The 18,077-nt window shown below is 34.2% G+C and overlaps 1 protein-coding gene across 11 annotated transcripts in view; it reads right to left on the reverse strand.

The window, feature by feature from the left end:
* Trpm (transient receptor potential cation channel, subfamily M) overlaps nucleotides 1-18,077 on the reverse strand; it is a 125,411-nt gene that overhangs the window by 92,515 nt on the left and 14,819 nt on the right. The window contains exon 1 of one of the 11 annotated variants that reach the window (XM_013307089.1): nucleotides 11,214-11,424. The exons of 9 other annotated variants lie outside the window; for them this stretch is intronic. In XM_013307089.1, coding sequence (XP_013162543.1) covers nucleotides 11,214-11,309 — 96 coding nt within the window. In that variant the 5' untranslated portion in view covers nucleotides 11,310-11,424. Of the gene's footprint in view, nucleotides 1-7,601; nucleotides 7,852-11,213; nucleotides 11,425-18,077 lie in introns of those variants that run through there. One more of the 11 variants, XM_013307088.1, reaches the window with a different exon arrangement.

Raw genomic sequence — 18,077 nt, forward strand, 5'->3', positions numbered from 1 at the left:
TTTCAAAAGAGAAATAAACTTGAAGTCATAACCTTTATGTTACGCTGTTAAGTTTAAGTTGTAAATACTCACCCTAAGTTAAATGCCAGTATGCAAGATTTACACTTACCTGAAATGAGAAAATATTATCAAATTAAAAAGTTAAAATATGTAACAAAAATGGAAAAATATTGCACGAAAACATCAAAAAAAAATTTTTTTTTTTACTATTGACAATTTTTTTTTATGTACATATGTACTGTCGATCCCAGAGTCCTTTATTAATATACTTGTAAGCATATCTTTAGCGCAGAGTTTTAATACTAACCGTTAGTTTCCGATACCAAAATCTCGGTATAAAACTTATCATTATTTGAACGGGAAATATGAGATCTCAGAAACTTACAATTAAAGACTCTTTTAGCGACTATTTAATAACTGAACGCGGTATATTTGTTTCTAGAGATGATAAATCTTTAACATTGTATCTGGCTTTTGTTAGCACAAATGGATGTAATTTAGCTTGAACAATATAAAATAAGTGTTGGCAATCAGTTAGCGTTGAAGGCTTGTTAAAATTACATTTATCTTCACGCTTGCTGTAAGGAAAGGATGGAAAGTGGAAGTGGACTTTCAGGATGAGAGTATGCATGGAAAGGAAAATATTTTTTTTCTGTGCATCCTCTCCACCGTCAATTAAAGGTAGGCAACGCATTTGCAATTGCGTATGTCTATGGGCAGCGGTCACTTCTTCAGTGATTTCAGGTGGCTGTTTGCTCGTTTGCCACCTTATGATATAAAAAAAAACATTTTACGTTAAGTTACGGCTTTGGTTTTAAACATGTTATATCTGTGATACTATTGTATCTTGTTACGTTATTTACCTTAAAAGGATTTAAAAAAAATACAAAAAAAACTTTTCAACATTTTTTTTTAAGTCTCAGAGATAATGTCTTACTAATATTATAAATGCAAATATTTAGATGGGTGGATGGATGTTTGTTTAAAGGAATCTCCAGAATAAAAATTGGCATGCATATAGAACATTGTCTGGAAGAACACATAGACAATTATATATTTTTAATAACGCGCGGACGGAGTCGCAGGTGACAGCTAGTTATCAAAGGACGCATGTCACTATAACAAAGTTTAATATATTCAAAACTACAAGAGAACATTTAAAGCTTAAAAGCATTCGCTTAAACTAACTTTAATAACAATTCGGACCCGCATATTTAACTAACAACAAACATCAAAACAAATTTATGACCAAACTAAAAGTTCTAATACGAATTCACTTTTAAAGTTATAAGTAACTTAAATATATTACTTCACATACAAATATATTTTAGTATATAAGTAGTACTATTGTCCTTAAGTCATATCTAAACGGTGTCTTAATTAATTCAACGCGTTTGTCTGCATTTGTTCAGGATAATCTCCGAAACAGTAGGTTCCTAACTGTATTTCGGAGTACCATTTTTTGTAGTTAACGCTAAAGAAGTTGCGGGCTACAACTAGTCTTATTAATGTTATAAATGCAAATGTTTAGATGGATGTTTGTGTGTTTAAAGGTTCGAGTACGGCTAAACGCATCTCGATAAAATTTGGTTGAAATATAGAACATAGTCTGGAAGAACACATGCGCTACTAATTTAATTTTTTGAACCCCGGGCGGTCGGTGCCGCGGGCGACCTCTAGTTACTTAATAATATTTTTCTGTCTGTTTCGAACTTTGTGGAGTCTTATCTAATTATAATGTCATTAAATTGCCTTAAAATGCTTAACACATCATAAGTAACGTAGCTTTAAAAATATTTTAAAACAACTATAAAAAACGTAATAAAAAGTTTTAAAATTTAAATTATATGAATCTAAAATCAACAAACCAACATAGCGATGTAGTTAAAATTTAACTCTAAACGGTGAAAGTAAACAGGCGTAAGTAGTGTGAGCTTCAGCAGCCTTTTAGAGTTAACAAGGTTCCACTTAAATTTGCATAAGCTTACACGTTAAATTATTCAACAAAGATCAAACGATTAACTTTTTGTAAACCATTTTCGAAGAAACAATGTTTTAAGAAAATTGGATTTGACTAGCTTCTTTGAACAGTAATTTTGTTTGAAGACATTCTAATGTATAATAAAGTAACCTCTTAAACAAAAACAATCTTACTCATGTTATAAATGCGAATGATTACATATTTGTATGGATGTTTGTTAGAAGGTACATATCTCCAGAACGGCTTAACGGATCTCGTTGAAATTTGGGATAGATGTAGAACATAGCTTGGAAAAACACATATGTATAGGCTACGAATAATATTTTTTTTCACACAAAGCAATAAGAGTCGCGGGCGACAGCTAGTTAAATATAAAGCAAAAGCAAATGGATTTAAATGTTAGTTAAAATATCTTATACAAGCTAATGTGTCCAAGATTTCGTCACGAATAAAAAACCTCAATAATAATATAGGTTTCTAATGGTAAAAGATTTATACATCCTTAAAATATTTTTTTTTCTGTCTTATCTCTTCATCATATTAATATTAATGTTTCTACAATTCTGTGTAAATTACTGTAGATATAGAAATGTAGATAACCAATGAGGAGTAATTATTGGCTTCGATCAACGTAGAAGTTTTGAAACCAAGTGAAAAAAAAAACTTCGAAAACTTTCATATAGTTGGAAATTCCTATATTACATAGTTTCGAGGCCAGGTGTGAAAACTTTCAGGTGATATTCATGAGAGGCCTTTTTCTTTGTCATAATTAAATTAACTGAAAGGAAAAAGTTACTCGCAACTTTTATTAGACGTTAATTAAAAGAAGTTTTTACTTCAGGTACTAACTGAAAATTAATATCAAGCTCCATGTTTACATAGAACAAGTGTGCCTACATTTTTTTTGGCACTGACAATAATCAACGCTATAAAAAAAGCGATTGCCACCATCCTTTTGTTCTTCAGTCTGTACTTTTCTCATTTAAACCGTCCATTTTATTATGACTTTACACCAGAGTTTTTGCAATGAGTACCAGAATTATTGATTATTGAATACCTTAAATAACATTTTTTGTGACAAAAATTCTCATAATAAGCTTTTGCTAACTGTACTGAATATCATACGTGTCGTAGTTTTTTTTTAATTCTCAAAATAGACTACTTTTGCTAACCGTACTACATCTGATTTACACAGCTGCATTGCACCTCTAACCTATTTGATACGAAACCGGTACTGCAATGTCTGATTAATGGATAATTTACTCTCTCCTTCCTGCAAATACACTATCGTTCAAGTGGGAGGGGGATATCTAAACTTGGTAAGAAACACAGAGTAACATTTATTTAATGTAGGCCATTTGTGTTTAGTTCTTTGTTAATACCTCCTGTAACAAAACTACGTCTATTCTAGAAACTTCTACACTTTAAATAAGATCTATATTACTACTAGTTGTCGCCCGTGACTTCGCCCGATAGCAGTAGGGAAAGCTGAGTGAAACTAGCAATCCGCACTGGAACAAATTGACTAAAGTCTAGTTAGGGAACTAGGGGTTAGCTTAAAGTCTCTTTCTGGTTACGTAAAGGCGACGAATGAAATTGATTCATTTTGTATATGTTGCATTATTTTATGGTAGGAAAACTTACATATTTTAATCTAAAAAAAATAATAGGCACCACAAGGCCTAGAAGTGCTATAAAGTCTGATAATATTTTATAACTCGCTGACTCAGTCAATAAAACCCAAGGCGGTACGGATTGCACAAAAATTTAAAAGCTGACCTAAAATTTATTTTAATCGTACACTCGATAGATATTGTAATAAACTTTTAGGTACACATTAGCGTAGGTTTTCACTACCGAAACACTCATACAAAATAACATATAGTATACACTAATGTACCTTTACATTTATAAACTAGCGATCGCGTGCGACATCGACAACACATTATTAAAAAAATGCCTATAATATGCCTGTGTGCATCAGGTACCTCTCCGACAAAGTTCCGTCAAACTCGGTCCAGCCGTGCCGGATATTACCGGAACAAACTCGGCCTTGTGGGACAGACAGACAAAAATTTTAAAAATTTGGCTTTCGTTATCAAATACGAAAATACATCATGAAAAAGAAGAAATTGTTTTTTTAAATAACATACAGTCATTTCAATCTTATTTGTATAGAGTTAATTGATATTATTGTGAATACAGGGTGTTTTAAAATATGTTAAATTTAAAATAGAAGTTTAGTTTCATACAATATTTACTTTGTGAACGTAACATCTAGAAATAGATTTACAATGTTATACAAACGTATCTAACTAGATATGTTTTGTATGTTTCAAGGTTATTATTTAGACAAAATTTATAAAGGCAGGACAGGAAAGGACGGACAGGTCGACGCAGCGTGAGCAGGCCTTCCGCAAGATGGACCGATGACCTGGTCAAGGTTGCGGGAGCGTCCTGGATGCGGTTGGCACAAGATCTTAGTAAACAAATGACATAAAACATAAAAATTCAACATATTTTATTATTATTATTATTATTTACTTATTACTAATATTATAAATGTGAATGTAAGGATGGATGGATGGATGTTTGTTACAAGGTATCTCGAGAACCGCTGCATGTATCTCGCTGAAAATTGAAACAGATGTAGAAAATAGTCAGGAATAACACATAGGCTACTTACTATGTGTTTTTTTAATACCGCGCGGGCGGAGTCGCGGGCCACAACTAGTTTTACTTATCTTACGAATGTTTGGATGAATATTTATTTGTTTGAAGATATCTCGAGAACGGATGCATGTATCTCGATGAAATTTGGAACAGATGTAGAAAACAGACTGGAAAAACGCCTAGGCTACTTACTAAGTGTATTTTAATTACGCACGCGCGGATTCGAGGGCGATAGCTAGCATTAAAAGTAAATAACACTCTGATCTTATAAAATAACACCTCATTTATACACCACCAATGTAAACCAATTATATTTACAGGCTTTTCTTCATGTTACAAATCACAATGGCGAATTCGATCCTTAGGGAAGCATTAATTAAGAGGCGAGTATTTACAATTGCCCTAATTGGACTTTAGAACAAACAGAAACTCTGTAACTGAGAATTTCTGTAGCGGAAACATTCGTTCTATATAATACTAGCGACTCCGTCCGTGCTGAATTAAGAAAAAACTTAATTAGTAGCCTAAGTGTTCTTCCAGACTATGTTCTATTTCTATTCTAAATTTCAGAAACATCCGTGCAGCCGTTCTGGAGATACCTTCAAACAAACATCCATCTAAACATTCGCATTTATAATATTAGTAAGATAAGATTCTCGTCTATATCAATCTTAATGGTAAAATTGGGACAGAAATCATACTAATATTACAAATGCGAATGTTTTGATGGATGGATGTTTGTTTGAAGGTATCTCCAGAACAGCTGAACGGATCTCGCTGAAATTTAGCATACATGTAGAACATAGTCCGGAAGAAAACCTAGGCTACTAATTAAGTTTTTTTTTTGTTTGTCGCGGACGCGGACGGAGTCGCGGGCGACAGCTTGTGTTTTACACATGTGGTTCTGAATGTAAACCCACAGTAACCCATCACTTTAGTATGCGTATGAGTTGATAACATTCAAATGACGTCATATTGATTATACGCCATCTAATGTTTGTCATAGGAATATGAGCTCTATATCTATTAGTAAAACAATAAAAATCCTTTGAAAATAGAAACTGTAAATCGTTCAAGTGTATGAAAATATGTTAGGAGTGGGCTGGAAAATTTTACAAGATCAATTTAACGGATATAATAAAAAACTGTAATAAAAGGCATGCTTGTTGAAGCGGTCGTTCAAGGTTTAAAATAAAAATCGAATCACACTAAACAATAATATATTCTATACTAGAAGTCGCCCGCGACTCCGTATAGAATATTGTTCCGCAGAATTTAAAAAAAACTTAATCAGTAGCTTGTGTTCTTTCAGACTATGTTCTATATCAATGCCAAATTTCAGTGAGATCTATGCAAATGTTCTGGAGATACCTTCAAAGAAATATCCATCTATCCAAACATTCGGATTTATAATATTTGTAAGAAATAAGATCACCAGGAATAAGAGAAGGTTAAGATGGTAATGATCTGTCTATTGTAACCTTTTTAATTTGACGTCCGAACTACTGGACAAGATCAAGATATCATGCTATTACGCCGACAAAATTAAAAAAAAGTTATTTTTAAAACCTTGAGGGTTATGTAATAGCGAACTTCAAAAATATATGGAACTGACGTGCGACAATCACGTGACTTATCGAAAGTTATTGTCAGTTCTATACATTTTGGAAGTTCATTATGAAATTCGCTTCGGAGCGAATGCACTTTGTCTAACACCGCTGTAATGTTTTTGCTTTTTTCTATCGATGCTTCATCTTTACTGTATACAAGCGCATTAACATTTTATAAGTTTTTATTATGTTTATGAGCGTCGATAGCTCAGAGGCGAAGCACTTGACTTGCAATCTGCAGGTCCTGAGTTCGAATAACGTCATGTACCTACAATATGTTTTTCGAGGTAACATTTACATATTTATCCGACGATCATACAGCGAAGGAAAACATCGTCATGCACATATCTGAGAAGAAATTCAAAGATATGTGTGAACTCAACCCTCACTGGGTCAGTATTGACTATGGCCAAGTCACCCATAACTAAGGGTAAGCGAGCTCCCAGTGGGGACGTATAATGAGCTGATGATGAATGAAAGTTCATAGGACGTCTTTTTCTTAAATAAAAAATATCATCGTACTTTAAAAACAATCGAGAATCGCAAACATAAAGTAAACGCTCGCTTGAATACGTCAAAGTAATAAATCATGGATTTAGATTGGTAACACTGCGCTTACATTGTAGTCACAATAATTTCGAAGGATTTGTTTATTAATTACTCAGTCAACAGTAGCTGTGTGACAGAAACATCGCTGCCAACCTTACAAACAGTACTACGTAATATGTCAAACAGTTTTACGAAAACATCCACTGCCTTGTACTACTTTATATAAAACTAGCAGTTGCCCGCAACTCCGTCCGCTAAAACGACTTAATTAGTAGCCTTTGTTTTCTTCCAGACTATCATCTACATCTATGCCAAATTTAAGCAGGATCCGTTCAGCCGTTCTAAAGATACCTTCAAAAAAAACATCCACTTATCCATTAACAAGCAGTTGACGGCGGCTGCATCTTAGTTTACTTAGAAGTTACACATAATGTTTCGTACTTTTTGAGCCTATTTAATGCAAACAAACAATCAAATCTTTCTACCTTTTAATAATAGTATGGATATTAGGATGGTAGCGTGATTATAAAGGCAGGTACGCAAAGAAAGACTATATCTCACCATTCTATGCGTCCCCTCCTCTGCCATATGTTTCATTTCCTTATAACAAAACAGTGGGAAAGGAGAGAGGACTAAAATTAGGCCTACGGCACGGACAGTCATAAGGCGAAACGCGGAATGACTTCCACTTGACCCCTGTCTTCTGTGTGGTCGTGGTATTAATCTGGTAGAGTCAGATTCGTACAAAAGATGTTAATGCTAGCTCTACCACAGTTAAACAGTCTTACCTTTTTAGGTGCATCTCTATTTACAGCATCCTGCAAATACGCTGATGTGCAAAGTATCGTATAAACAGGCGCTTCTGTAGGTATTCCGAGTGACGCCATTTTGAATTATGCACCCGAGAATTAATTAATAACGCGCATGATCGAATTTAATAAATTCTTAACCGAATTTAAATTGATAACACTGCAAAATGCTATATTACTAACATTTTAAATAATTTTATACACAACACTATTTAAGGATAACGCAATTATTGGTGAATGCAAGATGCAAGTGTTTGTAAGACGACGAAACGTTCTGAAATGCCACATAACACCGTCAACTCTTAATGAACACATCCGACGAACAGTCGGCAGAAGTTTGTAATGACGGGCATAATCTAAATTTTTAACACACTTTTTACAAGTGTTGTTAAATTTTCTTTATCAGTACACACTTGATTTAATTCATATAATAGTCTTTGTTTTCTTAAAGAGAATGAAACGGACAATATGCATACAAATGTCAAGACAGATAAAAACCCTGTAACATGCCTTCTCGGACATTTTTCGTTGCCTAGCAACACAATTAATTTTTGTAACAATTTGGTTTGTCACTCTGTCTATCAATCGTTTCAACTTTCTCAAATAACCGAAGCATATCTTATGTAATATGAATTAATATTATAAAAGGCCCGCCTCAACAACGACACGTCGTCTTGCAAGCTTGACTTATCAAGACACACGAGCAAATAAGATTCTCAAATAATTTGTATAGTCAGGAGCCGCGATACCGCTGTACAAACGTACACAGGGTTTTTAACTGTATTCCAATAAAAAAGCACGAAACGGTCACATGAAAATGAGTTGGGTACCTCCTTCTCATAATAAATTAGACAAACTAACGACTGAAATGTAATTGAAATATAATATGAATGTCTTCGTTTGAACGCAAAAGTGTACATGATTTTCCTATGTAAATTACAAATGGTCGGAGTACACGATTTGCCGGTAACACATATCAACATGATTTTCAGGTAGTCATACTTTGAAGGTTTATTAATAAAGTTTTGGTGTTTAACTTAAGGGCTTTCGTGCGTCTTATCCCAAATTTTCCTTATGATAAAGTCCCAAGTAAAGTGCGTACTTAAAGTTATTCAAGACATTTAGTCAAAAGGAAAGCATAATAATATAAGCGTGAGTTTTCACTATACCAAATATATACAAAAAACAGTGTAAATTCTCATTTATCACATACTAGCTGTCGCCCGCGACTCCGTCCGCACGGGATTAAAAAAAAAGGTTGCTAAAGAGGTTTTTCCGGCAATTTTTCGAATTCGTCTCACATTTTAAACCTTCCCTAGACCTCTACAAACATTTCAAGGCCAAGATAAGATAAATCCTATCAACCGTTCTCGAGTTTTAACGAGACTAACGAACAGCAAATGATCTTTATATTTATTACATACTAGTAATCACACCCGACTACATCCGCGTGAAATTTTAAAGAAACTTAATAATTAGCCGATATCTTCATCCAGATATTGCTGTACATCTGTGTCAAATTTAATAAAGATCCGTTGAACTGTTCCGGATATACCTCCAGAATATAACAAATATCCGTCCATCTAAACATTCGCCTTTATATTAGTAAGATATATTTATATACGCTCCAAAAACATTACCGTCCCGAACCAGTCGAGTAAGAAAAGAATGTAGACTGAATGCACCATTGAATAAGTCTTAAGAAATGCAGAACAATTTTCTGCAATGAAGCTTAATCGTTTAACTTAGTTTCCAGGTCGTTTAACGCTGCGCTGTAGTCGAAGAACGCTAGATGCCTTAAAGTAATTTAGAATGCTCGATAGACTATTTCATATACAACAACTAAAGAATTCTTAACTTAAGTACGCTACTTAAAAGGATACGTGCTTACGTAGGACAAAAATACTTAGAAAAAAACTTTCATAGTTTTAAACATTATTGCTTAGAATCCTTTGGCGCGAATGGCGCTTTCATTGCAAAGTTAAGTGTCAGATTGATTAGTGAGGGGACATAAACGTCAACATTTTGGTACGGCTAGTACAAGTATAGTGTTGCGCCACTACACCGGCATTGTCGGATTATCTTCCTAACAGTAGTTACGTTTAAGAGTTTAAGTAATTTAGAATATTAGTTCAATGAAAATTAAATAAAACAAACTTATCAGTAATTATATTATAAATGCGATGGATGAATATTTGTTTGAAGGTATCTCCGAAACGGCTGAACGGATTTTGATGAAGTTTGGCACACATATAAAACATAATCTGGAAGAACACATGGGGTACTTATTATATTTTTTTAATCCTACACGAACGGAGTCACGGACGACATTTAGTACAAACCATATAATTGACTAATACTCGGCAAAGTACTGTCAAAAATGTAAAGCTATAAAATAAAAAAAGCAATAAAAAAGTTATTGTATTCTGATTGTTTTACCAGATACATTATTTATTGTTATAATTGTATTCAAAAGAATTAATCAACTTTAAACCTTTTTCCTTACATTATAAGGTTAACAATTTATTACTAAACAAATTCGCATTTGTGTAAAATACTAGAATCGTTATAGAGTGAAAGGCGACCTTGTGCCGTCTTGCGTTGTCTGCTATGTTTATAATTAGCTAACACTTAACATATATAAACAGTTTTATTAGGTCATTGGCTAGGACAACAACAACACACTATGTTTTCTGTACTAGATTTCTTTTATAAATTAAAACTTCTTTATCATAATGAAAATGCTTGATTATTAAAGAAAACAGTCCTGACAGACAGACGGACGGACAACAAAGTTATTATATAAGGGGTTTTTCGAGGTACGGAATTACGGACGGACGATTAAAATAATAAATAAATAACATTGCGGATATTTATTTTCATATCAATATACTAGCGGTAGCTCGCGACTTGCGCCGAAAAGTATCCTATAACATGCCCATGTACACTATTTTGCCCTTAAAGTCACATCAAAATCGGTCCAGTCGTTCCGGAGATTACCCGGAACAAACGAGACCTTGTAAACAAAAAAGAGGCTGACAGACAAAAATAAATGATCTTTCTGATTCTCCTCCATAGCGGAAGCATACCCACTAAACCCCTCTGTTCCTCCAACGCATCGGGACGGGACCACGGACACGCTTTCGCTCTCGTCCGCGGCCCTAGATTTATCCACTGCTGGATGTAGGCCTCCCCCATGGATTGCCACAATGCCCGGTCCTGTGCCGCCTGCATCCAGTGCACTCATTAAATATAGACACTCCAATTTTATTATATATATAAATGAACATTGTTATAATGTACGATATATTAATATCGGTTGTTAGTTTTCTCAAAACAAATTATACTAGTATTGAAATGACGTCATGGAATATAACGGACAATATCATAGAGCATATAGCTACGTATCGCAAATATAATTTAGGTCAACGTCAATTTCCTAACACTTAAATAATTGCATTAAAAACTCCTTCGTTATATTTACCATAAACATAAATTATTATCATGTTTTTAAATCCGTTTTGTACTTAGAAGTAACGGATCAATAGATGTCACGAAAAATTGTGTTGTATGAATTTGTTTATCGCTTACCTTTTTCGGTGCAATTTTAACTGGCTTCTGTAAATACGCTGATGTATACAAAATTGTATGAACAGGCGCTTCAGTTGGTATACCCATTGACGTCATATTGAACAAATTACAAGAATTCAACTTATCAATAAATATATTTATGTTGTCTGTATATCAAACTTATTTAACACAAACTAAAACATTCAAAGCCGTTATATTTTAGTCTTAGTGCATATTATTTAAACATCAGGTCAATCCAAGAACACAAGGATCTAGATCCTTGAGCGATGACAAAATGCGCGAGCGCACAATTTTACATCATTCAACGCTAGTTGATATATCCGAGAACCAGACGACGTAACCTTGTAACGTCGTACCCGACGTATTCTTTACCTTGAAGAAGGTAAACCATGCTTTAAATAATTATAAGAAATTTTAGATTATTTTAAACGTAACCCTTTTTTAATATAGTTGTCTTAGCTGTTTGAAAGAGTGTGAGAGGGTTGGCGATATATTTTGTACAGGCGATTCGGCAGTGAAAGTACGACGTTGTAAAAGTTAAATTTAACATCCATTTTAAAGCTGGCAGCTACCTAGGTCAAAGAATTAGTTGAGCTATTCAAAGAGGGAACGCTGCCAGTATCTTCAGAACTTCTTCAGATTAAAAAAACTAAAGCGTTATTTCATGTTAGATAATAATAAATGAGTACTCGCTAAATGTGTCGTAAAAACCTCCTAAATTGCAAATATTCCGAATTCCGAATATTGTGCCATTGTTAGGAGCGTACCTAAAACAATGCGCCTAGTCATTTCACACAATAGAGACGTTGTAATATAGCAGGCTGTTTTGTACCGTCGTAGATACGGTATTATATGAACCAGCTTAAAGCAATATGTTTAACCGCTTTCACCTTTGTGTTTTGTTTTTTTTTTGCTTCGCTATTTCACCTGAAATCGCTGAAATAGCGAAGTGACCGTTGCCCATAGACATACGCAATTGCATATGCATTGCCTACATTTAATCGACAGAGGAGAGGATGCACAGAAAGAAAATATTTTCCCTTCCCATGCATCCTCTCATCCGGAAAGTCCACTTCCACTTTCCATCCTTTCATTATAAGAAAAAAGGTGGGAATGGAAAGAGGACTAAATGCCTCCGGGACGCATCATATCCTCATAGACCTTTATCATTCTGAATTCATAATCAACAACATGTTTGTAACCTTATTGTTACTATGCCATCTTTTAGCGTAAATGATTCGGTAGAAAATATTCGAAAATTGCGTTAAATAAAAAAACATTACTAAGGCAAAAGGCTGATCATTCGTAAAATTCACAAAACTCGAAAATTTCATTAAAAAAATTAAAATAAAAAAGTAAAGAACAAAGCCTATCTCATAAAAATCCTTAAAATATGTAATTACTTTCCTTTACAACAATGAGAAATGGCAGACCCTTTTCATTTGGAAACAACAGCGATAAACAAACGGAATGAAAAACCTTAATCGTTTAAAAATTTAAACAGGCCGCGGTAACAAAGTCATTTCGTAGTGTACGTGGGCTCAAGTTATCAAGTCCCGAGTAAATAAGAGGTTCATAATCAAACAATTTGTGTAACCAGGAGCGGCAAGGAGTACAGTCGTGTTCGAAAATCGAATATAATTAATATATTTTTTTCGTGAATAATTCTGTCTACTAAAGCTTGGGTTCTAATTCGAAATTATAATAAGGTGGCACACGAGTAAACGGTCACTTGAAATCACTGAAATAGCGAAACTACCGTTGCCCTTGGACATACATAGGCGTTGCCTTTAATCGACGGAGAAGGGGGTGCACAGAAAGAGACTATATATACCCTTCCCATGCACCACCTCAACCGAAAAATACACTTTAACTTCCATTATTTACTTATAAGAAAAAGGGTGGGAAAGGAAAGGGAACGTAAATTAGATCTCTGAGACTTGAGTAGTGGTAACACAGGTTTAAAAATTCTATATTTTTTTTTATAAAAATAACTTTGTGCACTTCTTATTCGCAACAACGTTAATCGTATCAAATTTAAAGTTAATTCCATTGCTCAATTTACTTTAAAAGAGGTACATAATTTCCGCTTCAAGTTTCAATAAAATGATTCTATTAAAATTTTGCAAAAACACAAGCAATTTTGTTCGCGACTGTACTGTTTGAATACTTTTACAAGTTGACGTATTATTTGCTAATGTTGATACTAGTCGGGATAAATACTCGACATGTTTTGATTGTGATTGCATCGTTCAGTGACAAATGTGCAGAAGGCGAAGTAAGAATAACATTTATGCTACAATAATGTATATTGTTATTACACGAAAAGTAAATTTGAAGTAAACAGTGTGTGATATACCAAGGAAGCAGCATTGTAAATAAAGGTCAGAACACATTAAAATAATAAATTTATTAATCTATTGCGATTTACTCATCTGCTAACCACTATAACAAACAACAATAATGGCCTTATACGTTGTACTATCCACGAATATCTGTTAAATATATTCATGAATTTAAATTTGCAATTCCTAGATTCAAATCCTGTAATGTACCAACGTGTTTTTCTATATCCGATTTACACATGTACATTTATCCGACGTTCTTACAGTGAAGGAAAAAATCGTGATGCAACCTGCACATATCTGAGATGAAATTCAAAGATATGTGTGCTGTCAACCCGCATTGGTCCAGCGTGGTTGACTATGACCTAATCATCCCAAGCTGATGATGAATGATAAATATTTATGGATGTCTATACGTCTTTTGCTTTCGTCATACCTTAAAATAAAGGGGAAAAGAAATAAAAATATCTGTATTCAGACAGTAGTGGGTGTTTCTATTTACACACAGTTTAACGCAAGACTTATTACATGACAAGATTTATATTCTTGTCAATCACTATTCCACAAACTTACGTGACGTTTGACGTTACCGAGAGATCTTGATTTACTTCCTCCCCAATATACTCAAAAATAAACATATCCACACGTCATTCCTATTACAATTTAAACAAGTTTTATAATAAGCTATGAAAGATTGATTTATTACGGTCATACTTGTCATCATCATTGCTGTCATAAAGAATTTGTAACATCCTGTAACATCGCAACATGTGAAATATCAAAATTACTATTCAGCAATCGGATACGAATTCCTCAATGCCTAATCAACCTATCCTCATCGGGCCTTTATGAGGGTAGGTACATTTTTTTTATATCATAAGGTGGCAAACGAGCAAGCGGCCACATGAAATCGCTGAAATAGCGAAGTGAACGTTGCCCATAGACATACGCAATTGCATATGCGTTGCCTACCTTTAATCGACGGAGGGAGGATGCACAGAAAAAAAATATTCCCGTTTAAAACACAATAGGTTTTATCTTTATTTTGTCAAAGATAATGACATGGGTGACGATACTTTTTAACCAAAGTTTTGGTCTCAGAAATCAACAGTAAATTGACTAAATAAATATTTCCTTAAAATCAGAATACTTTTGTAAATACATATAAAAAGGAGCAGCGCAGAAGAATATTTGTGATAGAGAATAGAAATGTAGAGTAAAATGTCTACTTAAATAAAGTAAAATGCAGTATTACATTTAAAGTTGCTTCGATCAGTTATTTACATTCCTTACCACTTAGGTAAATACGGACTCGTCTCATGACTCAACAACGCTGCTGTTTGCAAACATGAATGTATTCGCTTTTAGCCAACTTACAGAGACTTCGTATTTACAAACGAATGTACTTCAAATAGTGAAAAGGAACGTTCTTTAAAATTAAGTAATTGAAAAGTACAAAACTATACGTATAGCTATTTATTTTACGATATTTACAAATATGTTGTATAGTTAAAAGGTTTTGTTTACCTACACACATATTTAGTTAGATTTCTTATATTAAATCTCCACTAAAGACCTATTTAACAATAACAACATCATAACTTATCCCGTAACCCAAAGGGGCAGGCAGAGACAACAAACATATGGAGCCATAGAGACATCTCACTCCTTCTACATAATTGATATTTCATAACGATTTATACAACCAATTTGGAATAATAATAAAATAACTTTATATCATTATTAAGTTAATTACTTAATTGACTATATCTCATTCTATACGAATATATTGAGAATTAACTTAAATAGAGTTTCCAACACTTGCCTAAGGGTTCCGAGAATTACTTGTCAAAGGAACGACAAAACTTTTCCAAGGATCCTTGTGAAATCTAACAAAGAAAGAATCGTTAGAAAGAGCCAGTAATTGGTCCTTCGAATCGTTATTTTTGTAAGTTGTAAGTTTAGTACTTGAGATAAAAGATTGCGATTTTGTACACTTTATAAAGATTTATAACTTTTGTATTATAAAAAGTATTAAGTTAAATACATCTGTTTAAGTAATTTATCGAATTAAACAAATTGTTACACAGGGGATGTAGGAATTGTTTTTATGTCACATGATTTTACAAGTAAAATTTTACACTATTCAAACTTTCGTGAGACACGTGAGCGACGGGCCGCGTCCGCGAAATAATACCAGTACCACTCATCCTGATGAAGGGCCCCCGATGGGCTCGAAACTAGTCGGTGCCGCCACCTGACATGAATGTGTACAAAGCGTAATTATATGTTTACGTTGTTGCTTAGTGTTATATTAACGTTGGTTTCTGTTACCAAAATCTCTGTACAAAACACGTCCTCGTCGTTGGGGTTTTGGTCTCAGAAGCCAACGAATCATCGACCACCCTTCACGTGTAAGGTACTTTGTACGAGGCGAAGTAAATTCTAGAAACCTAGTGGTTTGAGACGTTAAGCGACTAAAGCAGTGGTTCTGAAACTTATTTTGTCTACTGCCCACTTTGAGAATAAATATTTTTTAGCGTCCCCATATTAGAGTTTAACCAATCTTTTGATTCATATTAGTTGATGTTCACAAGTTGTTGCAGTCGTTGTCTAAGAGGCCTCCTAGCTAAATAAAATAACAAATCACCCCCCAGGCCTCTACACAACGCCCCCATTTTCTTTCTGGGTCTTTTACCGCCTCCCTTGAGACCTGCAGCGCCCACTAGGGGGCGTTATCGCCCACTTTGGGAAAGACTGGACTAAAACAATACAATTTCATGGAAAATCTTACACAAGCAGGCGTCGTCGACATTTCTATCTATCATCGCCAAAGCTAGTCGCTACCTGTTTGTCAAGATCGTAAGAAGAGAAGATAACAAAACTGTTGAAATATTGTAAATGTGTGTGTTACTCGAATAGACAAGTTTTGTCCATGATTTAACGTCGCATCGTGTGTACGGAGTGTGAGCAACGCGATACACGCTACGCAATGATACAATAGTACTTTCAAATATTTACGTTACATATGTACAAAGGGACTTGGTAACATATTATCTAAGCATATTAGATGCTAAGGCATCGTGTGACTGCTTCAGCTATCATACCTAAGTTGATTCTGTTGCTAAGTTGATGTTTGTGGCCATAAAACTAACGTTCCTTCAGACATTATACAATAAAGAGTCTCTAGAATATAAATAAAAAGCCGACCGTCTCTACCCTAATTCTGAGGAATATGAATTGAATTATGAGGCGAAATTAAGTTGTTTAGGCTACAGGCAATTAAAATGGACAGACATACAAACACATATATCAAAACATACATCTGGAAACACATTACCCTATATAGGTAGTTCAGGCCGATCGGCACGGCCAACCAATCAAATTGTCCGTTTAAATACATAGGATTTAGTCGGTTAAAAAAAACCATTTTAACCGCTGACTTTATAGCCACACCTGATAGACAATACGAGAGTTAAATCCGCTGAGCATTACTTTGCATTTGACATTAAACGCTGACTACTCACTCTTTATACAGTTTAATTATACCTAGACATTTTTTAATCTGCCTAAGTATATATTATACGATAGTCCCAGGGTTTGGACTTCGTACTAGTGTTATATTACTAGAAACATGATTTTATTTTGATAACTAGCTGTCGCCCGCGATTCCGCGCAGTCTTCATCATCATCAGCTCACTATACGTCACCACCGAGGGGCTCGGAGCCTACCCTAAGTTAAGGGCGATTAGGCCATTTGAAAATAACTTAATAAGTAGCCTAAGTGTTCTTCCAGATTATTTTCTACATCTATGCTGTATTTCTGCAAGATCCATACAGCCGTTCTGGAGATACCTTCAAACAAACATCCAACCATCCAAACATTCGCATTTATAATATTAGTAAGATAGTAAGATTAATATATGTTACGGTCAAAGTGATAATATGGTCCTTATAGATAATGTCCAAGCTCGATAACCGATAGCTTAGTAACTACTGGAAAATTCAGCACTCCAGTCTAAGTCACCACATTTGATGCTAATCTATTTTTCTAACGGATCTTCGTATTATGGCCAAATAATTATTATTCTTTATAAAATAGGGAGTTTTTTTAATTCCATTCAGACGCGTTCCCTTTGTTAGTCGGTTCCCGGTTCCTCGTTTCAATAATTCTGAAGCGTCCGTGGCCCGGATACGGCATTTTATTGCCAAGCTAAGAGGGCCACTTTGAGAGTTATTTCCACATTTAACATAATAATAGAGATGTGGAAAAAAAGATGCTTTGTATAAGTTTTGTTAATACTTATTGCATCATTTAGTTAATAAATTAATCAGTTATTTTGTATTCTTTCTTTGACTCAACACCTACGACAACGACCATTCAGAATTTAAAAAAAAAATAGTATCCTACGTGTTCTTCCAGACTATGTTCTACATCTATAAATTTCAGTGAGATCCCTTTAACTATTCTGGAGAACCTTCTAACAAACTATACGTCTAAACTTTTGCATCTATATTA

Source organism: Papilio xuthus, unplaced genomic scaffold, assembly GCF_000836235.2.
Source record: "Papilio xuthus unplaced genomic scaffold, Pxut_1.1 DF828142.1, whole genome shotgun sequence".
Classification (NCBI taxonomy): Eukaryota; Metazoa; Arthropoda; class Insecta; order Lepidoptera; family Papilionidae; genus Papilio; species Papilio xuthus.